This window comes from Leopardus geoffroyi, chromosome B3, assembly GCF_018350155.1.
Source record: "Leopardus geoffroyi isolate Oge1 chromosome B3, O.geoffroyi_Oge1_pat1.0, whole genome shotgun sequence".
Taxonomy (NCBI): Eukaryota; Metazoa; Chordata; class Mammalia; order Carnivora; family Felidae; genus Leopardus; species Leopardus geoffroyi.
Genome location: NC_059337.1, coordinates 31,001,094 through 31,025,442, shown reverse-complemented (window position 1 = coordinate 31,025,442; position 24,349 = coordinate 31,001,094). Strand labels below are relative to the sequence as shown.

The following is a 24,349-nucleotide window of genomic DNA, read 5'->3' as shown; positions in this document are numbered from 1 at the left end:
ACAAAACAAAAAACAACCCGGCAGTTTGTTTTTGTTGTTGTTGTTGTTTTAAGATTAAAAATAAAAAAAGGTGGACAGGCCCCTTGAAGGGTTATTGCTTAAGTGCATCATGGTACGGCAGTCTCAGCTGCTGTTTTGGTCCCACGAGCCAACTGGATACAGCAAAACCATCAGAAAATGGTTTTGGCTTTGGAATTAGTAATACTATTTGAGAGCAGCAAAACTATTATGAAGAATTTAACAAATCAAAAGGCCAACTGTTCTTTGCCGCTGACTGATCCCACAGGACCTCTTCATGCTTCACAGGGCAGCCCCCAAATCAGACACTAGTGCCCAAAGGCATTCACAGACCCTCTGGATAGTGGTTGCCAGGGGAGGGGTGGAGAGTCTCATACTGGGGGAGGAGTAGGAAATTTTCATCTTCACTCTCTGATCCCAAGCTGGCAAGATGCCTGTTTGTAGAATTCTTCCTATCTCTTGATTAACCCATGTCCTTCTATCCTTTCTCACCCTATTTCTCCTTACATTTAACCAGTTTCTGCTCTAGCCAAACTACTCTCCTGTTTCTTCAGTTTTTGAACAGGTTTTATAACAGGATTTTTTTTTTTAAGATTTTTTATTTTTAGAAGCAATCTCGAGGTGCCTGGGTGGCTCAGTAGGTTAAGTGTCGGACTTGGGCTCAGGTCATGATCTATCTCATGGTTCATGACTTCAAGCCCCACATAGGACTCTGTGCTGACAGCTCAGAGCCTGGAGCCTGTTTTGGATTCTGTGTCTCCCTCTCTTTCTGCCCCTCCTCCGTGTGCGCGCTCTCTCTCTCTCTTTCTCTCTCTCTCTTTCTCTCTCTCTCTCAAATAAATATTTAAAAAAAATAAAGCAATCTCTACACACATATTGGGGCTTGAACTCACAATCCCAAGATCAAGAGTCTCCAGTGACTGAGCCAGCCAGGCACCTCTACATCAGGATTTTTTGCATGCATATTCTCAACTGCTAAACACTTTCTGCAAGGCTATCTGATCCCTTCCACCCAGACGCTTTTCTCACCTGATGGTCCAAAATGTGACCAACTTGATAAGAATTCTGAAACTTAATTGATCAATCAACCCACAGTTAAGATGTATTTATTAAACTATTATGGATTCATTAACTATTTGTTAATATCTGTGCTAAGAAATACAAGGAATGGAAAAATAAGGTTTGCTTTAAAAGATGTAAGACCTGGGGCGCCTGGGTGGCGCAGTCGGTTAGGCGTCTGACTTCAGCCAGGTCACGATCTCGCGGTCCGTGAGTTCGAGCCCCGCGTCGGGCTCTGTGCTGGCAGCTCAGAGCCTGGAGCCTGCTTCCGATTCTGTGTCTCCCTCTCTCTGACCCTCCCCCGTTCATGCTCTATCTCTCTCTGTCCCAAAAATAAATAAACGTTGAAAAAAAAAATTTTTTTTAAATAAAAGATGTAAGACCAGCCTGCTATGTGGCCATGGACAAGGTAATTCTCTCTTTAATTTTTCAATTTAAAAACAAGAGGGGAAAGGGTAACAAGCAATTGACCTACTTCAGAATCTTGGCAACAAAGTCCTACTTTTGCAAATACAATTCAAGTTGCTACATATGTGTTTAAACAACTAGCAAACTAGAGTCCCAGGAAGGTCAGCAATACCTCACAAAAGAGCGCCTGATTCATCCCCCAATTTCTAGGAAAGGAAAAAGGCACTTTACAAAACCAAAGTAAAATCTAAGAGGCCTCAGGCTGCACCTGAGCTTTAGAACCTTCCAACCGACGCAGTATAACTTACACCACTGGAAAAGGAGAGAAACAGCAAAACTAATCAGGCAAAGTGCATTAAAAGAGCCAAGAAATAAAGGCCAAGAAGAAAAGCTTTCAGATGATCACTTTGGCCCAGAACCAGTTTAAGTCGGACCAGAGCAATGAGTCCCAGAGAAGACAACAGGACAAACTTAGAATGCTCCACCAGCAAACAGTCTGAGCTTCCTCCATGGGGTGAGTGGCGAGCATCAGAATGAGGAAAGATGGAAGGGACAAGAAGAGGAGTGGGCACAGAAAGATAGCAGAAACAAAACTTCAGCCAGCCTGGAAGGTCCCCAGGAGATTTTGTAAAGGGTATTTGTTTCTTAATTAACATATCATCCTTCAATCCAGCCTTGTCTGAAGCTGCCTGTAGAATACAACACAGAGTAACAGTAGAACATACTTTCCCCCTTTTTCTAATAAAAACAATAAACAGACAAATCAATATGCAGGTAGGAGGGGGAAATATAGTTAAAATAGCGAGGAGGTGAAGTCATAACACATCCCATTAAGATGATTTTTCATTTTTCACAAATAAGCTATGCCTTAATAAGAGACCCATAGGAAAAAAAAGACAGAGACACACACATAGGTTTCACACACTTCTTTCAAAGTACGTACATAATACATATTGGCTTCCTACTTATACTAAATTCAGTTCCTTCAAAGTTCTTAATGTCCTGTAGCTCCCTAGAGCAGTTGCCTTGAGCTGACCTCTGTCCCCTGCTGGTCAGGATGTTATTCTTGGCTTTAAGCACGGGAACAATTCCTCCTGATCTGGCCTGACTAGGCCTTGCATGAAGAGAGTCCAGTGTACTGTAAACAGTGATGTGATATTTACAGATACAAATACACATACACACACACCATCTGTTAGGCTCAGCCTCAGATTCACCATCCTGCATCCCTCTCTCTCTTGTAGAAGAGATGAACCTCTTATTAAAGAAGTCAGAAAGGATGGCCCCATCTTCAACGGGCTTTCTCTAGACAGTTAATCAGGTACCTTCCCGTTTACACAGTTTACACAGTTTACAACCACTAAGTATAGACCAATTTGTGGTCCTGTTGGTACCAGAAAAACAAGTCCCAGCAATTTTAATGAGCAACACACTCTTCATAAGGGATAACTGAAATTCCTGAAATTAATATTCAGTGTTATTTCCTGGTGAACAAAAGGATGAGCCAAAAGATGAGTCACAGCTTATAAAATACTTCAACTCAAGGTCAACGGTTTGAATCTATCTAGGCTTATGAGTTAACCATAACTTGTTAATACCTGTCAGCTAAGTCACTGTCACAGTTCAAACAGCTTTGGTCTTCCTTTGGGAAAAAGGTCTGAACTGGTGTATAGAAAAATTAACATAACCACTTGCAACCCTCCTCAACCCACTTTTCAGGTACCAGTAAGATTTGTTACAGCATAGTCAAAAAGCTTACTATAATTACATACTTTTCCCACAATCACATTTAAGTAGATAACAAGTTTCTTGACTATGGCCATGAAGATAAAGATACTGGGGAACCTGCTAGAATATGGCTGAGAAATCTGTCAAGTGGATTACACCCTGGATTCTACCCACTGGTGTTAAATATGTTATTGGAGAGAACAAAACCAACAGTCTTCGGGTTACATCAAACTCCCCAGGAGCAGCTACAATTTCGAGATCAGCTCTAGGCAAAAGGCTAGCCACCCAAAAGATCAAGGAAAACATGCTGGCATACTCAGTTCCAAAGTATTTTAAATCCTGTGTTCCAACACAATGTAGGAGAGAGTGAAAAAGAGCGAGACCTATAAGAAACCTGCTTTTGAAAGAAATAGAAAATTTCTGCCTCTTGGGATGTCAACCACCTAACCATCAGAGAACAAGTCTAGTGGGTGTGTGAGTCAGTGTGAGCAGTCATCCTCTCACTCACTGCTATGTGATATTTGGGCGTCATTTAACCTCTCTGAGCCTCAGGTCCTCATCTGTATAGATAAGGCACGAATGAGACAACTGATAGAAAAGCACCAGAGCATCTGGCACGCAGTAGGTAGTCTTGGAATGTATGTCTTTTTCTTTACTCCAGTCATTCTACACTAAAACTTCTTTCAATTGAATTACAGTTTCTCAGAATCAAGTGACTGGTTTCTCTTCAACCTGTAGCAGTCCACTCTCTCTAATCCATTTTATCCAAAAGCATAAATTTAAATTAGAAACTTCCAGTATGTGTTCTACCGCATGACAAAAGTCTCTAAAAGAGCAACTCCTTCTGCACAATACAGAAGCTGGGTTGGGAAGTATTTATAACCCCGCTCCCATCTCTAAATCCTTTTGTCCCTACTTTAAGACTACACTGCCATCCTGAGCATTAAACTGAGTAAGGACTATTTCTCATTATAATAAAGGCACAAGTTTGTGCAGGACAAACACCACGCAAAAAATGCAGTCACTCTGCACTGAGTATCTAAATAAGGAAAGTGATCAATATAAGCCTCTGTGTCTGTTACCTCTGTAACAGGTTTTGGAGGTTACCTCTGTATTTCATCTAATATGCTATTTCTTCATCAGTGCATTAGTAAACTATCTTAGTAAACTTCTCTTACGCTTGTTTCCCTGTCTCTTCTTCCTTGTGAATTGTTTTGTTATGTCTATTAATCCCTTCAATTCATATCTGCTAGGAAACAGATTCTGAGCCAACACACTAGCTTGCTACAATGCAGCAAGGTGATATTTGTTCAATTTCTGAACTGAAAACTATAATCTTTCCATTAGCCCTATGTTATTGTGCCAAATATGGAAATAAACCTAGTTCCTTTGAATTAACATTTACTTGTTTATCTCAAATATCTTCACTTTCTTAGGAAAATTTGCCTTTCCCTAAAATGTAATTTTAAAAGAGCTAATTTTGTTGTTGTTGTTGTTGTTGTTTGTAATTTTAACTCCAGTGTAGTTAACATACAGTGCTGTTAGTTTCAGGTATACAATTCTATATATTACTCAGTGCTCATCAAGGTAAGTGTATTCTGAACAATGCTTTTTTTTAACACTTTATTTTGAGAGAGAGAGAGAGCGCGCATGAGCAGCAGGGAGAGGAGAGAGAATCCTAAACGGACTCCACACTGCCAGCGCAGAGCCAGACATGGGGCTCAATCCCAGAAACTGTGAGATCATGACCTGAGCCAAAATCAAGAGTGGGACAGCCAACCAACTGAGCCACCCAGGCACTACATGGGCCAATGCTTTCCTAAATAGGACTTTACTGAATCTGGGAAGGAAAAAGCCTTAAGAAAAATTTCTGATTTTACCATGTTTGGAAACAAAGGAAAATGCAGAAAAGAAAAGGTTACCCATGATCCCATCAACCTATACAATTGTTTTTATATTTTTAATAATTAAAAAATTAAAGTCAACAGAAAAATACCAATAAATATACAATTTTCTAAATATATGTCCCACAACCCCTCCCCCCCACACACACACACAATTCTTAGGGTGAAGGAAGAAGAAAGAGGGAGTATTCAAGTGTATATTGTTCTAATCCTGGCTTCTCGGGCAACCTGCCATAACTAACAGCAGTAGTATTCCCTTCAAGGCAACCAAACAGTAGACCTCTTTCAGGCAGCCAGTCACGTAGTTAGGCAAACATTTACAAGTATTTGCTGACGGCCTACTCTGTGCTAAGCAGTATAGTAGATGTTCAGTAGACACAATGTAGAGAGAGAAAGACCCTACTCTGAGCAGTTCACAGTCATTTAAATATGGAGGCAGATGTATAAGTAAACAGTCATCGTCATATAATTTTATAAGTCTTAGGACATATTTATGAACAGAATGCTATGGAATTCACACTATCTCTAGGAGAATTTTTTAAAAAGTCTTTTTAGAGGAGTGCCTTGAAAGATGAGTAGAAATCTGCCAGGCAGACAGAAGGATTCTAGTTTGGAGAAAACAAAATGCGTAGAGGCAGAGTCAAGAAAGAATAGGAATTACTGGGGACACAGTGTAGCTGGTGTGTCCAGTTTGTATTGACAGAGAATGGTGTGAATGAGCTGACTTGGACGTTAAGCCACAATGGAAGGCCCTTTTATGCTGTGCTTCAGATTCCAGACAGAATCCTATAGACAGGAAGGAGTCAATAGAGATCTTTAAGTAAAGGGATGAGATGTTAACTTTGGTCCTCCTGTGGCCCCAAAAATGATTGTTGGCAGTAGGGGAGCCAGACTGGAAAAGGAAAATTTAGCAGCAAGGAGGGAAGTTCTGTGAAGGCAGGGATGAGGTCTATTTTATTCACTAGTTCCTAGCATTACCCCTGGCACAAATATCTCTAATAACATCTCCTAATAAATATGTATGAATGAGCAACAGAACTCTGAAGAACATTATTAACATTTAGGAAGTAGAAAGAGGAGGAAGAACCAAGGAAATTTTAAGGTTTATCTTTAAAAATACTAGTGACCACTGAGTATCAAAGAAATGTAAATTAAAAAACAAAAGTTGTCAAATATCCCCTATTAAAAAAAATACCAACAGACTCTGATAACTTTTACATAATGTTCTATTAAACCTTCATGGCACAAATGGCTCCCATGTTATATAAAGTGCAGTATAATAGTGGTGCCTGGGTGGCTCAGTGGGAAGCATCCGACTTCCATTCAAGCCATGATCTCTCGGTATGGGAATTCAAGCCCCGTGTTGGGCTCTGTGCTGACAGCTCAGAGCCTGAAACCTGCTTCAGATTCTGTGTCTCCCTCTCTCTGCCCCTCCCCCTGTTCACGCTCTGTCTCTCTCTCTCAAAAATAAACATTAAAAAAAAAAAAGACTTTAAAGTGCAATACAATAGAGGAAGTACACCTCATAACCAAAGAGGGCTTATCCCAGGAATGTAAGGGCAGTTTAATATCAAGAGATCTATCAAAGTAATTTTTATATTAACACATACTAAGGGAGAAAAAGTATATAACCTTCTCAACAGATGTCGAAAATGCATGGGATAAAAGTCAACACCCATTATGATTTTCTTTTTTAATTTTAGCAAACTAGAAATAGAGGGAAGTCTCTTAATTTGGTAAGGGTTATCTGACAGAAACTTCAGCAATCAATAACATTAGATAATGAAACATTAGAATTATTTTTTTCTATTAAAGACTAAAAGGCCAGGAGCCCTTTTATTACTACTACTATGCAATATTGTACTAAAGGTCATATAATGCAACCAAGACAAAAAGAAACATGGTGCATAAGAATAGGAATTTTAAAGAACAGAATAAAATCCAGAAATAATCCTATGTATATACAGGACTTTTGTATCCACTCTGTTGTATATGTATGATAAAGAGATATGCCAATTAATAAAAAAATAGCAAATTATATGAATTTGTTCATATATATGCATAAAATACTTATAGAAGGATACACAAAACACTGATAATATTGATCACCTTTGGAGAGAGGAACTGAATTGGGGTTGGGAAACAGGCTAGGAAACTATAAACTTTCATGCCTTTAAAATTTTAAACCATGTCCATGCATAACCAAGTCAAAAGCTAAATAAAATGTATAGATTTAAAAAGATAAATTTTGGGGGCAGCTGGGTGGCTCAATTGGTTAAGCATCCAGTTTCAGCTCAGGTCATGATCTCACAGTTTGTGGGTTTGAGCCCTGCATCAGGCTCTGTGCTGACTATGCAGAGCCTCCTTGGGATTCTCTCTCTCCCTCTCTCTCCCCCTCCCCCATGGTCACTGGCACTCTCTTTCTCAAAATAAACTTTAAAAAATATATATATATTTAAAATTTTTTTAAAGATGCCATTTCTGCCTACCAATTAACAAAATTAAAAAGACTGAAAACATACAGTATTGGTAATAATATGGGAAAGAGGTGCTTTCATACAATGTGGCAACTATATATAATTCATGCCACTTCTTTGTATCAATTTGGCACTAACCAAGCAGTTTTAAAAATGCAAACCCTATAACCCACACCACCAGTTCTAGGAATCGAGTGTACAGAAACATCAGCATGAAGGTACAAAGCAGACAAACCTATATAAACATAAACACTCTTGTTGTTTCAAATATTTTGCCATTAGAAACAATGTTGCAATGAATACTGGCTATTTGAATATTCACTCTTGCTTTCTTTCTAATGACAAAATGTTAGAAACAACCTAAACCAAAAATTAATAAGAAAATGAATAAATTATGAAATGTCAATATAATGGGCCACCATGTAACCAAAACCTGTCACATTTTTGTTAAAGACACTAAAACACCCCAAACATGGCATTAATCTGTAAAATGCTGAATCAAAACCATTTACCCGTTTTTCCATTTTTACTTCTTAAAAAAAATAAAATGAAAAAATGTACATGAATTTCAAATTAAATCCAAATTAGTTCTATTTGCTTACTTAAGTTACTATCAGTATACTTAAATTATACTATAACTACTGCTACCACTAAAAATTTTCTAAAAATGAAAAAAAATTCCAAAACTCCATTGGCAGCCCTCCAAATTTCTCACCAAAAAAAAAAAAAGTTGGAAATTAAAACCAAATCTGTGTAGCGATTTCTAACTATAAATGGTTCTTGTTTTAAAGGCAATATTTCATTTATTTTTTCCTTTTTTAAAAATTTTAATTCCAGTGTAGTTAACAGTGTTATATTCGTTTCAGGTGTATGATAATAATGACTCAACGATTCCGTAATATTACTCAGTGTTCCTCAAATGTACTTTTTAAAAAAATATTTATTTATTTTTGAGACAGAGCGAGCATGAGCAGAGGAGGGGCAGAGAGAGAGGGAGACAGCGAATCCCAAGCAGACTCTGCGATAATCCCAAATTGTGAGATCATGACCTGAGCTGAAACCAAAAGCTGGACGATTAACTGACTGAGCCACCCAGGTGCCCCATCATCAAGGCTGCTCTTAATCATCTTCACCTATTTCACTCATTCCCCCAGCTCCCCTCTGATAACCATCTGTTTGTTCTCTATAGTTGAGAATGTTTTTTGGTTTGTCTTTTTTTCCTCTTTGTTCCTTTGTTTTGTTCCTCAAATTCCAAATATGAATGAAATCATATGGTATTAGTCTTTCTCTGACTTACTTCACTTAGCATTATATTCTCTTGCAAATGCAAGATTTCATTCTTTTTTTTTTTTTATGACTGAATATTCCAGTGTGTGGGTGTGTGTATATATATATATATATATATATATATATATATATATATATATATATATTTGTACATATATATATTTGTACATACACATACATCCATGTATATATATACCCACACACACACACACCACATCTTCTTTATCCATTCATCAATCGATGGACACTTGGGTTGCTTCCATAATTTGCTACTGTCAATAATGCTGCAGTAAACATAGGGTTTCACGTATCCCTTTGAATTTGTGTTTTGGTATTCTCTGGGTAAATACCCAGTAGTGTGATTACTGGATCACAGGATATTTCTATTTTTAATTTTTTGAGGACCATCCATGGTGTTTTCCATAGTGGTTGCACCGTCTGCATCCCTGCCAACAGTGCACGAGGGTTGCTATTTCTCCACATCCTTGCCAAAACTTGTTTCTTGCGTGCGTGCGTGCGTGCGTGTGTGTGTGTTTGGCGGGGGGAGGGGAGAGGGAGGGATATACATATACATATATATAGAGAGAGAGAGAGACAAAGAGAGAGAGAGAGAGAGAGAGAGAGAGAGAGAGAGAATGAATCTTAAGCAGGCTCCATGCCCAGTCCAGAACAAGAAGCAGAGCTCAATCCTACCACCCTGGGATCAGGACCTGAGCCAAAATCAAGAGTCCGACGCGCTTAACCAACTAAGCCACCCAGGTGCCCCGTCTTGTGTTTTTTATTTTAGTCATTCTGACAGGTGTGTTTTTATTTTTAAAAAAGAAAAAAACATTTTTTCATAAAAAATGAATATACATAGATTGATTAAACAAGTAAAAAAACTTAACATTTCAGTGGTTTATCATGTGCATTTCTAGTCTACCTCCAGCTGGGTCAATTCCTGGGTTGTTCTTAGAGCTGCCGAAAAATACACAAAGGAAAGCAGTGGAGGTAGTGCTTGCAATCAGACCTACTTCGTGTTATTTTTTTTTTTAAAGTATAGTGTGCTCAAGTCTAATTGTTTCTACTCATGTAGGGGGCTGGGCAGGGATGCAAGAGCACCTGGCTCTGGGGGTTCAAACAGACCAGGTTCGGCCACTGGCTGCTGACAAAATCCAGAGGCACAGAGACGAGCGGTGGTGGAACAAGAAAGGAGTTTATTTCAGTGAGGCCAACACCGGGAAGATGGCGGACTAGCGGCTCAGACTGTCTCCAAAGTGCCGAAAATACTTCCAGGCTTATATAAGGAAAATGTGGGACAGTGGTGGGTGGGTACATGCACGTGGGCAGTGAAGGTTCACTGGATCCTTGTCTTGGAGTCAATCACACGGGGTCTTGCAGGCTCAGGGCAGTTCTTGTTGCTTGAGGGGATAGTTTCGGTTCCGTCACAGGATGCTTTGCCCGCAGGGTCTCTTGCCTGAGTTAAGAGATAAGCTGGAAAGAACTTAATCAATTAGAAAGTTTGAGGTCATAATGGAGGTAGCTGAAGTTCTCTTTAACTCACTTTTTCTTCACTATCCCTATTTAACTGCTCTATTTCCATGGACCAAACTTCAAAAAAAAAAAAATTATTTTCATTTTCATTTTCTTTTTAATGTTTTCTTTTAAAAAGTCAGAGATACTATGGGGTATTTTAATGTCTCCAATTTTTTTTTCTGCTTTTTGTGCAGGCCCTCGCTATAAGAGATTCTGTTTCCTAACAAATAAAACATGACATGCAGTTCCTAAGTCCACATATTCAAATGGGTAAACATTTCTACCTTCCAGTGGTTCCCCAATTAAGTTTCTCTACCAATATACTAAATATCAAGTCCCTTCAGAGGATACAGTAAATGTATTTGTTTATGAAAGAAATCATTAATAGGACTACTCTCAGCAATCTGGACAACAGTAGTTTGGGAACTCACAAGCAGCTGCTTAAAACAACATCCAACACAGAACACTGCACAGTGGGTATTCAAAAACTGTCTTACTTTAAAAAATATCCCACGTTATCAGGTCTTTTTATTCTGGTATTCATGTACTGCAAGACATAAAATCTCTTTCTTTTACACATTAAGAGACCAAGTGAACTTCAAACTTAAAGTCCTACAAATCCCAGGGACCCCTGGCTGGCTGGCTCAGTAGTTACAGCATGTGACTCTTGATCTTGGGTTGTGAGTTGGGAGCTCCACGTTGGGCGTAGAGATTACTTAAAAATAAACAAATAAAATATAATTATAGTTTACCTTTAAAAAATGCTAAGGCCAGATAACCATGAAGAAAGGCCTTATACAATCCTTCTGATGAAATAAAATGGGAATGGTACTAAAACTCTAGACTCTTCCATCTATTACATCAAGCACTGACTGTGTAAGAACCAAGAAGAAAAAAACCTAACTGCTATTAAAGCATTAACATCACACTAGGAACTGAAGAGCAGGAAACTCAAAGTAGGGCTGACCAAGTTTTAAGCTTCCCACAAGAGTCCAAAGCTTCAGGCAATACAGAAGGGTTAATTTAGCTATTTAATGTGAAAAGCTCTTCAGTGTTAAAAACTTCCTAACCAGCGGAAGTGAAGGGCTAGGGTTTATCAGCACACCATCAGCCAAGTGTGTGAAGGCCCCAGATCAGAAACAGTCAGGCTCTAACACCTGAGGAGCAAAAGACGTTCTCTTCCTTTCAAAAATGCTATTTCTGTCTCCCCTGGCTCAGATTCCCTTCTAAAAAAAATTTTTTTAATGTTTATTTGTTCTTGAGAGAGAGAGAGACAGAGTGTGAGTGGGAGAAGGGGCAGAGAGAGAGAGAGAATCTGAAGCAGGTTCCAGGCTCCAAGCCATCAGCACAGAGCCTGACGTGGGGCTTGAACCACAAACCATGATACCATGACTTGAGCTAAAGTCAGACGCTTAAGTGACTGAGCCACCCAGGTGCCCATCAGATTCCCTTCTATATGTAAGAGAGCATTTATCACATATTAAAGAAAGCAATTCAATCCATTCACTTCTTGCTCCTTCCAGTTCACACAGGCCAAAGAATATGGTCCAGCAAGAAATAACAAAAGTAGCAACCAGCTGTGAAGCATTGACATGCACCAAAGAAGGAACTGTACATATACTAAGTACTATTAACAACATAAAGAAATCAAAGCACCCAGAGCTTAAGCAAGCTGCCCAAGGTTACTAAACTAATAAGGACAGAGCTAAGGTGCTGAGGTTTGAATGTAAGTCTTCAAATCCTAGTCTTTCCACTTCACATGGCCTTGAGAAATACAAGACATGTTATCATTCATCTTGTCAGATAATATATATGTCACGTGTTTGCCTAGGCACAAAATTATTCTGGAAGAATATATAAGAAACCAGTAACATTGGTTGTCTCTGTCGGGGAGTTGGGGGAGACTTTCCTCACCCCTTCACGGTCCTTCTAGTTGGACTTCGAATCAAATTGACACGAGACAGATTAACAGGAGAAAATAAAATTTAATAGTGTACATATGGGGAATCCACACAGACAAGAAATCCAAAGACAATGAGGCAACAAGAAGTTTACGTGAGCTAAAGAGGGGTAGGTTGGAGGATACAAAGGGGAGGAAAGCCATTACAGGAAGGTGAAAAGCGGTATTTTGAAAAACAAAGGTTGCCTTATTATGCAGGTAAGTTTCTTAGGTAAAGGGGAGCCAGTTTTAATAGCTTTCTTCCAGGTATAGGCTCTCCTTTCCAATGTAAATTTAGGCAGCTGAAGACCTGAAAGAGAGCTTTTCCTGTATCTCCTCAATTTTGATTATTTTTAACCCAAAATAATGTTCATGCCAAAGTGGCCCACCTTAGGGCAGCCGGCCAGAGGCCCCTAGGTCTCAGAGGACAACTTAGGTAGCTGAGAGACATGGCAAGAGAAGGAAATATTTACCATGTTCTCTTTCATGTGACTATATTATCTACTAAAAAAATAAAATGCGTTAATTTTATATAGCTTTCAACTAAAATATATAACAGGAATATCTGAACACACTGCTTTAAAAAGTATTTTAAACTATCCCACCAAATGATAAGTTTGTTAATAGTCTTCATATCACGGCAAAAAGGAATGAGTTTAGGGAGCTCTACAAAGAGGGGATTTATAGCTGCTTTTGGAACTCCTAGCTCCTAGCCCTAAACAGGGGGATGTTCCAAGCTCCTGCAGGGATTGTGCCACACTCACTTTCTTCCTGGTGGCATCTGTCAAAAGCATGTTTAATAAACACAAGCTGGCATCCTCCAGGCTTAAAAACCTACCTCTCCAGATTAAAGTTATCAGAGGATAAAGAGCTCCCAGAGACAATGGAGGAAATGATTCAACAAGAAAACAAGGAAGTAAACATTTCTAAGTTGTCAGAAGAGAAAATACATGTCAAGAGGTTGAGGAACAGAAGATGGTAAGACAGAAGAGAAAAAAAGAAAAAAACAGAAATCTGGAGAATAAACAGAAGGCTCCTCACCACCAGCAAGAGCAAAATCATTCAGGTTCCCACATGGAGTCCTGGGGCAAGGGTGGGGAATAGTTGGTCACTATGAGAAAAAAACCTGAGGCAGCTTGCCAACTGCTACCCCTTCCAGTTGGTTAATGAAGTGGCAAACCAAACAACCAGAAGAAACCTGAAAAGTCTTTCTAGGGAAAAAATAAGAATCTAAAGGACTTGGAGGACCCAGGGGGTGAGAGAGGTCTTAGCCAACAATGTTTATCTTTTTCCAGTTGAAAGCTGAGACTTTAGGGGAAAAAAGGAGGAATGTGAATGTCTGTCAATAAACTGGAGTTGACTTTCCAGATCATACTGGAACATTCTTCCCCTACACCCCAACTTGGTCTACTACTTACCACTCTTTAGGTGTCCGTTCTAAATCCTACTTCTTCAAATCATGAGCAACTCTTAAATACAGAGAACTGAGGGTTGCTGGAGGGGTGTTGGGTGGGGGGATGGGCTAAATGGGCAACGGGTATTGAGAAGGATACTTGTTGGGATGAGCACTGGGGTGTTATATGTAAGTGATGAATCACTAAATTCTATTCCGTGAAATCGTTATTACACTATATGTTAACTAACTAGGATTTAAATTGAAACAATAAAAAATAAATTAAAAAAAGAAACAATATCCATTAAAATACATAAATAAATAAGCACACAGTATTATAAAAGCTTATGTTATTATCTGTCTGCTCCTATTAGACTATAAGCTTGGGGAGATGCACAACTGCATACTCCCCACCAAGCACAGTGCTTGGCACCATTTTAATGAGTAAATGTATAAAAAAGATTATGGGCTCTCAGTCTGCTAAATGAATGCTGTTCACGGGGAGTAGGAGGAACAAGTTTGTCTGAACACTTACTTGCCAATCTGACTATGAGAACTCAAAACTGAAAATAGAGGAAAAGAGAAAAATTCCAGGATAAAACCGGACAAAAAACCAGGAATGCTATGAGAAGAAAAGCAATGGAAGAGGTAACTATTAAGTCACAAAAGAAAATACCTGCAAATTAAGTTGCCAATATCTTAAGACATCTACAATAGAGATATCCAAAATAAATTAAAGTTTATGAATTTTATAAAATGAATAAGACATGGTCACTACCAGGGAAAATTGGAGTTAATGGATTTGTGAATGCAATACGCCAATGAATGGGCAAATCTCATTCAAATCTTAAAAAGGGAAGACCGATGGCAGTATGTCTCAAAATGATAGTCTCCAGTAGAAATCCACAAACCACACTGGAGAATTTCTGAATGAGGATACAAGAGTCAGGGACATGATACAGCTGTTGGAGTACCCTTCAGTCTGCTCAATGATGAAGAATATGGATTGTTTTCTTGACTCAGATTCCAAAACCGGTGTGGTAATGAGAACGTTAGAGATAGGGAACTTCAAGCACCTTGTCATTTGCCGAATAGGTATTTATTTTGAAGGGGTAGAAAATTCTTGCTGACAGTTTCATCCTAAAAGGATGAGGAACTACTATATTGGACTGCATCCAAACCAAGCAGACAGACTAGTTGAAAAAGAGAAAGTAACCATGTAATCTTTGAAAGTGTGACAGCCAACAACTAAAGTGCTGTCAGAAGAAGGCAGTTAAGAGAGCAAGTCCTAGATGTGGCACCAGTAATCCTGGAGTAAAGACCCAGTTCTGCCACAGTATGTGTACCTGAGCCCGGTCAACACTCTTCAGGCCATAGTTTCCTCATCCAAAAAGGGATAATACCTGTCCATCTCATATAATCAAAAAATTGGCTGTGAAGGCATTATGTAAACCTTGCCACAGAGATTTAAATAACATTAGACCTTTAATAAAATTAGCTGTTAACAACAACTAATATTTATTGATACTGAATTCTAACTACCAGATAGTTTTACAAGGACTGTCAAGTCCTCTCAATGGCCCTAAGGAGGTTGATACTCTTATCCATGTAGCAAGATTAGAAAACTCAGATTTCCAACTGTTAACTTGCCCAAGGTCCCCAAATGAGAAAAGTGGTGAAGGCTGCGTCAGAACACAGGTTTTCTGACTCTGGAGAGCCCACATTTTTTCCCTAAAACTTTAAAGGTTTATTTTTTAGTATTTATTTCGAGAGAGAGGGAGGCAGGGAGGGGGAGAGAGAAAATCCCAAACAGGCTCCATGCTGTCAGTGCAGATGGAGAGCCCACATTTTTATCCATTTGTTATACGCCTCTAAAAATGTAGGTTTCACAAAATTAAAATCTCAAAAACCTAAAATTCTAAAGAGAATACAGATGCTAGTATTTTTTACAGAAACCCTCAAAAGTGACATTCTGGGGGCGCCTGGGTGGCTCCGTTGGTTGAGCCTCTGACTTTGGCTCAGGTCATGATCTTGTGGTCCGAGAGCTCAAGCCTCTCATCGGGCTCTGTGCTGACAGCTCAGAGCCTGGAGCTTGCTTTGGATTCGGTGTCTCCCTGTCTCTCTGCCCCTCCCTCGCTCACACTTTGTCTCTGTCTCTGTCTCTCTCTCTCTCTCTCTCAAAAATAAACATAAAAATTTTTTTTTAAGTATTAACTAGTATGGTTGCACAGCATTCTCCATTGAGTATAGATGTTCAAATCACATACACATGTATAAAGAAAGTGGAAGAGGGCACAGTCAAAAAGATAATAGAATGGTGGTTCTGACCTAAAGGAAAAGTGCCAGGAAAGTCACTGCCCAAAAGGCCTGTTAATAAAGCTAAGGCTAACAAAAAGGGCTCTGTGAGAACCGTCCAGATCAACTCCTCTTCTTCCATTTCTCTTTTTTTTTTTTTCAGTGAGGCATTTTCTTTGCACATACGTATTACATCCCTAAAAAAAGAATCCCAGGATTTTCCCTCCTGTGTGTTTTTGTCTTGCTTCTTCATGGTCCATGATGCCAGCTGAGGCTGTCAGTACAATGAAACCAAACTGGCAAGACGGGAGCAGATTATTCTGCCATTTTTCTAGATCTTTGACTTGTACATCAAACCTGGAGCTTGTTTAACTCCACACTTGTTTAACCTGCCTGTGAGGTTCACAACAATTTTCCCAGCTCTGTGATCATTGATGATTTCAAATTCGCCAATGTAACCATGCTTCATCATCACAGTCAGAAATCGGATGATGACTTTGGAGCAGGGCCTAATAAGAACCTGGCGTTTGGTTTGCCTCTCTTTTCAGCATTGTTAATGCTCTTGAGAGCATCTGCCAGGACATTCATGCACACCATTATGGCAACACGGAAAGATGGCAGAAAGAGAGATCTTCCATTTCTCTATCAACAAATATCATCTTCAACTTGAAGAGGGGAAGAACAAGCCTTGTGGAAAGCAAGAACTGAAGCTCAGAATAGTAGAACCCCTGATTATTCCAAATCAGTTGAAGTCTCCAGACCTGCAAAACCTAACAATCCTGAGAATCCCAGGGGAGCCTGATGAACATCTGCTGCAGAACCTTAAGGATGAGCAAGGTTATCAAAACCCGAGAATGAGCAAACATGGTCCTAATTCCAAAGAGGGGATGTCTACTGAGGGTTACAAAACTTCCCAGTCTCTGACATCAATCCCCAGTAGACCGTAAAATTTATCTTTCTTTTACATGCATACACACCTAGCTTAGCCAATGGGTTTTTTTGTTTGTTTGTTTTTTAAAGTGCGCTTTGACCTTTTAGAAAGGGGAGTAGCGATTATCAGAAATGATTTACTAAAAACAAGTCTTTCAAGAAAGAATACAACTAGACTGAAAAAGAAAGGAACGGAATATTACAGTGCTACTCAAAATGAAGTCCGCAGCACTGGCCTCACCTAGGAGCTTGTTCAGAAATGCACTCTCAAGGGGTGCCTGGGTGGCGCAGTCGGTTAAGCGTCCGACTTCAGCCAGGTCACGATCTCACGGTCCGTGAGTTTGAGCCCCACGTCGGGCTCTGGGCTGATGGCTCAGAGCCTGGAGCCTGTTTCCGATTCTGTGTCTCCCTCTCTCTCTGCCCCTCCCCCATTCATGCTCTGTCTCTCTCTGTCCCAAAAATAAATAAAAACGTTGGGAAAAAAAAAAAAAAATTTAAAAAAAAAAAAAAAAGAAGAAATGCACTCTCAGGCCCCACCACAAACCTGCTGAATCATAATCTGTTTTAACAAGATCCCCAGGTGATTCTTTTTTTTTTTTTTTTAGTGTCTATTTATTTATTTATTTATTGAGAGAGAGGGGCAGGGGGAGCCATGCGAGCACGGTAGTGGCAGAGAGAAAGGGAGACCAAGGATCTGAAGCGGGCTCTGCGCTGACAGCGAACTCACAAACCATGACATCATGACATCATGACCTCAGCTGAAGTCAGACACTTAACTGACTGAGCCACCAGGTGCCCGCCCCTCCTCCGCCAGGTGATTCTTATATATAGTAAAGTTTGAAAATCACCAATACATGGAAGAGATTTACATTTCAGCAAGGCATTTGACAAGTGTTTCATGATATCTTTGTTCACAGTGAGATTTCCTTCTATTAATTTGTTATATTTATTTGCTTGGCAAAATATTAAGCAGTTGACACACTTATTTTTTTTTTTTTTTTCAACGTTTATTTATTTTTGGGACAGAGAGAGACAGAGCATGAACGGGGGAGGGGAAGAGAGAGAGGGAGACACAGAATCGGAAACAGGCTCCAGGCTCTGAGCCATCAGCCCAGAGCCTGACGCGGGGCTCGAACTCCCGGACCGCGAGATCGTGACCTGGCTGAAGTCGGACGCTTAACCGACTGCGCCACCCAGGCGCCCCTTTTTTTTTTTTATTTTTTTATTTTATTTTTTATTTTTTTTACACTTATTTTTTTTTAATGTTTATTTATTTTTGAGACAGGGAGAGAGAGGGTACAAGCAGGGGAGGGGAAGAGAGAGGAGACAGAAGACCCGAAGCAGGCTCTGTGCTGACAGCAGAGAGCCCAACACGGGGCCCAAACCCATGAACCATGAGATCATGACTGAGCCAAAGTTGGACGCTCAACTGACTGAGCCACCCAGGCGCCTGACACACTTACTTCTCATAATAACCATACAAGGTAGGTATTATTATCTGTAACTTACAGATATTAATACTAGCAAAGATTAAACAGCACTATCTGCCAAGCACTGTTCCAAGGACTTCATATATATTAACTTATTTAATCCTTATAACAACTCTTCATGGTAGGTACTATTTTTACCCACACTGTACACCTGATGAAACTGAGGCAGAGTGAGTTTTAAGCACCTTGCTCACACTCCAGCAGAAATTTGTGGTATAGCTCTTAACCACTACTTTCTATAGCCAAGTATGCTGCCACAGTGGGGCATATGATAGCCCTGTGGGAAACTAAACAACTATACCCAAAGACAGTCCATTAAATTAAAAAAAAAAAAAAAAAAAATCAATAGGACTAGGGGGATGAATTTTAAAGGACACAAAAAAATAAAAAGGCATTTGGGGCGCCTGGGTGGCGCAGTCGGTTAAGCGTCCAACTTCAGCCAGGTCACGATCTCGCGGTCCGTGAGTTCGAGCCCCGCGTCAGGCTCTGGGCTGATGGCTCAGAGCCTGGAGCCTGTTTCAGATTCTGTGTCTCCCTCTCTCTCTGACCCTCCCCCGTTCATGCTCTGTCTCTCTCTGTCCCAAAAATAAAAAATAAAAAATAAAAAAAATATGGGGCGCCTGGGTGGCGCAGTCGGTTAAGCGTCCGACTTCAGCCAGGTCACGATCTCGCAGTCTGTGAGTTCGAGCCCCGCATCGGGCTCTGGGCTGATGGCTCAGAGCCTGGAGCCTGTTTCCGATTCTGTGTCTCCCTCTCTCTCTGCCCCTCCCCCGTTCATGCTCTGTCTCTCTCTGTCCCAAAAATAAATAAACGTTGAAAAAAAAAAAAAAAAAAAAAAAAAGAAAAAGAAAAAAAAAAATAAAAAAATAAAAAAAATAAAATAAAATAAAAAGACATTAAAGAATTCCCTGAAATGAGAGAGACAAGTAGACTAATGTTTATTGAGAGCATACAGTATGCTGGGATGGGCCATAATCTAAAGCACTTTGCATTCATTTTTTATTCAACCATTCCAACAGGCCCATTTGTAGGTATTAAGGCATTTTATATATAAGGAAATAGAGGCCCAGACAAGTTAAGGACCTTGCCATGTCACACCACTTGTGATGATACGACCAAGAGTCCAAAACCAAATCTGACTCTAAAGGCCATGCTCTTTCCCTTGATTTGCTCTGCATCCATACCTGGCCCGGTCCCACTGTTATAAATGACTTAGATAAGATCACTGGGTCATGCTGACAATGTAAGAGGGCCTTTAGCTAAGAGAATAAATATATTTAAAAAAATTTTTTTAACGTTTATTCATTTTTGAGAGACAGACAGAGCGAGAGGGGGGCGGGGCAGAGAGAGAGGGAGACACAGAACCCGAAGCAGGCTCCAGGCTCCGAGCTATCGGCACAAACCCGACGCGGGGCTCAAACTCACGAACCGTGAGATCATGACCTGAGCTGAAGTCGGACACTCAACTGACTGAGCCACCCAGGTGCCCCAGAGAACAAATATATTTAAAACAGAACACAGATCTAAAAGATCAAAACGGGATGGAACAATGGGCAAGAATGGTATTCAAAAGCAAGAGACTTTGGAGTCAGACCGGTTTGAACGCCTGATTCTACTTCACTGTTTAGAATGCAAGCAAATTACTTAATTTGTTTGAGCCTTAATTTCTATTCTATAAAAGAGAAATTACACTTCACAGAATTGTTACAAGAGGAGAGAAAAGGTAATATTGTAAAGTTCTTGGCACATAAGGCTTAACAAAAATGTTCACAAAATGCTCAGTGAACATTAAATCTAACAGAATAAAATTTATACAGGAAAAGTGCAAGAAAATCAATTTTAGAAACACCAGAAGAAATTTAACAGGAACACATAAGAAAAGACTTAGGGATCTTAGTTAACTTGAACCTATGAGTCAACAGTTTGCCAACACTGCCAAAAATTATTGTGATTTTGGAACACATTACAGAAGCACAGTGTCCAAAACAAGTAAGCCCCAAACAAGGAGGCCATCAGACTTTATTTGTACGACTGTCTTCAGTCCTGAGTGCTAAATTTTAAGGTTACCAGCAAATGAGAATCAATTCAGGAAAAGATCAGAAGAGTGAGAAGCTTTGAAACCACAGTAACTAGTCCCTTCCTGGTTCTATATTTCTTCCTCTTCACACAATAGCAGTTACCTGTCAACTACTTCTGTTCCTCAATAACTAACACATTCCTCCCTTCATCTTTATCTCCCTCTCCTCCTCTCCCTCTCCACACACACACCTCAAATTCAATTTTGCCCATGTCACATGGATCTGAGTGACTTGATGACTGCTAGCTCACAACTCTAGGACCTGGCATGTCAGACCTGTTGTTAACCTGGCCTTTGCCTGTAGATTAGACCTGCTGCTGCTAGTCTACACCAAATGTAACTAGCCTCTTGCTTTTTTCCTAAGATAAGCCCCACAACTTGTACTCTAGGTAACAGAGTCCTGTGTCTTTATCACATACTCAAGACACTGGAACTCTTCCTAAATGTCCATTACTCCCTGAAAGGGATACAGGTGGCCAGAGCACTTCATTAGGCAATGTCACACCTCACACCTCAGCCATTTCAAACTCATTGAATCAATACTTCCCAGCCTAAGGAGGCTCTCAGATAAACAAACTCAAGGGCAAACCTATTCATGCTCCTAAAATAGTACAAGTAGTACAGTTTACTGTACCTAAGAGGCCATTTGCAAACCTACAAAGAATGAAGCCTGCAAAAGCTGCCTGTAATCTGGCTGTCCTCACTGCAGCGCCCCATTTTCAGTTCCAATTAGAACTGGGCTCAGCTCCCTGGCAGGATTCAGACAGTAAAATCTGGTAACTCCTAGGTCCAGATTATCAGGGCAACTGACATTGCAGTAACACGAGCTTCCCTATGGAATAGCCCTGTCAAAGTTGGCAGGTTTTCCTGGCCGAATCAGAACAGCCTGTGTCTCCTTTCATTCAGTACTCCCTTGGAAGCCAAGCATGTCTCTAGGGAATGCCATCTGCAGGGGACATCAGGTGTCTCAATGCCCTGTTGTTTTCAACCATGTAGACATTGTGGTTCAATTTCTATTTCTAAAGTAGGTACAGGCTCTGCTCTTTCTTTGGATGAGAGAAACCATGGTAAATGCTAGCGTTTTGAGAACTTTGCCTTACTGTTCCTTTACCAGGGAACAGTAGAGTTCTAGTCTAGAATCAGACAATACCTGGAGCTTTCATCCAGTTCAAACTAGTTCTATACTTACAGTTCTAGAGTCAATTTGTAAATCTAGGCCTTCTCTTCCTGAAGTGAGCCTGAGTATTTAAACCCACTTTTAGATGGTTCCCCTACCAACGCAACACCCTATTCTCTAGATCACCAGTTCTCAAATTTGAGTGTGCGTTTGGAGGCTTGTTAAATATAGATTGTTGAACCTTAAGCCTAGAACTTCTGATTCAGTAGGTCTGGGGTGGGAGTTGAATATGTGCATTTTTAAAAAGCTCTGAGGGCATGTTCACATAGCTGGTCTGGAGACCACTCTCTGAGAACCACTGCTGCGGATCAATATTTCAAGTCACTCCCAGAACTATATTGGGAGTGGGGGTGGGGGAAGAGGAAGATGCTGTACAAATTGGGTCCATTTGCATCATAACATTCAGTGCTTTGTCCCACACAGAAAATTCCTTATTCTCCTACAGAGTAGAGTAGACCTTAACTGGATCTCACATGTGAAACATTCAAGAGCTTAAAAACAGACGACAATTTACATCCTAACAAATTATTAACATAGCTACATTCTGTAACTGAGAAATGGCACTTACATAAGTGGTTTTAGGCTCAAGATCAGCAGCCAAACCAGAAGGGGAATTTACACCTATTCTCTTTCCTATGCCTCACCAGCTGCATTATTCACTAACCAAAACATTAAAACCTGTAAAGCAATTAGAATAGTGCTTAACCATTATTTTATGGTGGTAAAATATACACATAATATTTATCTTTTTTCCTTTTTTTAATGTGTTTTATTTTTAAGAGAGAGAGAGAAAGAGGGAGAGAGAGGGTGCACACACCAGTGGGGGAGGGCAGAGAGACAGACAGAGAGAGAGACCAAGAATCCTTGACTCAGGCAGGGCTCCATCCTGAAAGCACAAGTGGGGACACTTAGCCAACTGAGCCATCCAGATGCCCCTACATATAATATTCATTATTTTTACCATTCATAAGTATACAAATCAGTGGCATTAAATACATTCACAATGGTGGGTAACCATCACCACTATCTATACCCAAACTTTTCCATCACCCCCAACAAAACTCAGTACCCATTAAACAATAAGCCTCTTTCCCATCTTCCCCCAACCCTACTGCTCTACTTTCTCTCTATAAATTTGCCTATTCTAGTTACCTCGTGTAAATGGAATCATATATTTGTCTTTCTGTGTCTGACCTATTTCAATAAGCATAGTGGGTTGTTGGGTTTTTTTTTTTTTAAGATTTCATTCTTAAGTAATTTCTACACCCAACATGGGGCTTGAACTCACAACCCTGAGATCAAGAGTCACCCGCTCCACTGACTAAGCCAGCCAGGTGCCCCAATAAGCAGTGTTTTTGAGGTTCATCCACATGGCAACATATATCAAAATTTCATGTCTTTTTAAGGCTGAGTAATATTCCATTGTATGTATATAACACATTTTGTTTAACTATCCATCTGTCGACGGACACTCAAGTTGCTTCTACCTTTGGGTTACTGTGACTGATGCTATGACATGGACATACACCTAGAAGTAAAATTGCAGGGTTACATGGTAGTTCTACCTTTAATCTTTTAAGAAACTGTCAAACTATTTTCCACAGTGGCTTCACCATTTTACACTGCCACCAACAATACCAATACTTGGTATTTTCTGTCTTATTTATTTATTTACTCATTTGATGTTTATTCATTTTTTGAAAGAGAGAGAGAGACAGATAAGTCAGGGGAGGGGCAGAGAGAGAGGGAGACACAGAATCCGAAGCGGGCTCTGTGCTGACAACAGCGAACTCAGGAACTCAGGAACTGCTGGGCTGTCAGCACAGAGCCCGATGCGGGGCTCCAACTCAAGAACCTCAAGACCATGACCTGACCCGAAGTTGGCCACCTAACTGACTGAGCCACCCAGGCGCCCCTATTTTCTTTCTTTTAAAAAAAAAATTATAGCCAGAGGCACTGGATGGCTCAGCTGAGTAAGCGTCCGACTTGGGCTCAGGTCATGATCTCACAGTTCCTGAGTTCGCTGCTGTCAGCCAGTCAGCACAGAGCCCGCTTAGGATTCTCTGTCCCCCTTTCTCTGCCCCTCCCCCATTTGCACTCTCCCCCAAATAAATAAATAAATATTTTTAAAAATTACAGTCATCCTGGGGTGCCTGGGTGGCTCAGTCGGTTAAGTAACTGACCAGCTCAGGTCATGATCTCACAGTTTGTGAGTTCGAGCCCCACGTCGGGCTCTGTGCTGACAGCTCAGAGCCTAGAGCCTGCTTCTGATTCTGTGTCTCCCTCTCTCTCTGCCCCTCCTCCGCTCATGCTCTGTCTCTGTCTCTCAAAAATAAATAAATGTCAAAAAAAAATTTAAAAAAAATTACAGTCATCCTAATAGGTAATGCTTAGTCACTATTGTTATCACAAGTTTTGACATGGGCTTTTTTTTTTTTTTTTTTTAATTTTTTTTTTTCAACGTTTATTTATTTTTGGGACAGAGAGAGACAGAGCATGAACGGGGGAGGGGCAGAGAGAGAGGGAGACACAGAATCGGAAACAGGCTCCAGGCTCTGAGCCATCAGCCCAGAGCCCGACGCGGGACTCGAACTCACGGACCGCGAGATCGTGACCTGGCTGAAGTCGGACGCTTAACCGACTGCGCCACCC

At 40.3% G+C, this 24,349-nt stretch overlaps 1 protein-coding gene and 1 pseudogene across 5 annotated transcripts in view; both read right to left on the bottom strand.

Annotated features, from left to right (window-relative positions):
* The window catches only part of PTPN9 (protein tyrosine phosphatase non-receptor type 9), an 83,067-nt gene that overhangs the window by 45,029 nt on the left and 13,689 nt on the right, over positions 1–24,349 (bottom strand). For 2 of the 5 annotated variants that reach the window (XM_045449022.1, XM_045449024.1), the window contains exon 1: positions 9,983–10,354. The exons of 2 other annotated variants lie outside the window; for them this stretch is intronic. In XM_045449022.1, the coding sequence (XP_045304978.1) occupies positions 9,983–10,198 (216 nt within the window). In that variant the 5' untranslated portion in view covers positions 10,199–10,354. Of the gene's footprint in view, positions 1–9,982; positions 10,355–24,349 lie in introns of those variants that run through there. One more of the 5 variants, XM_045449023.1, reaches the window with a different exon arrangement.
* LOC123582686 lies at positions 466–16,635 on the bottom strand (annotated as a pseudogene).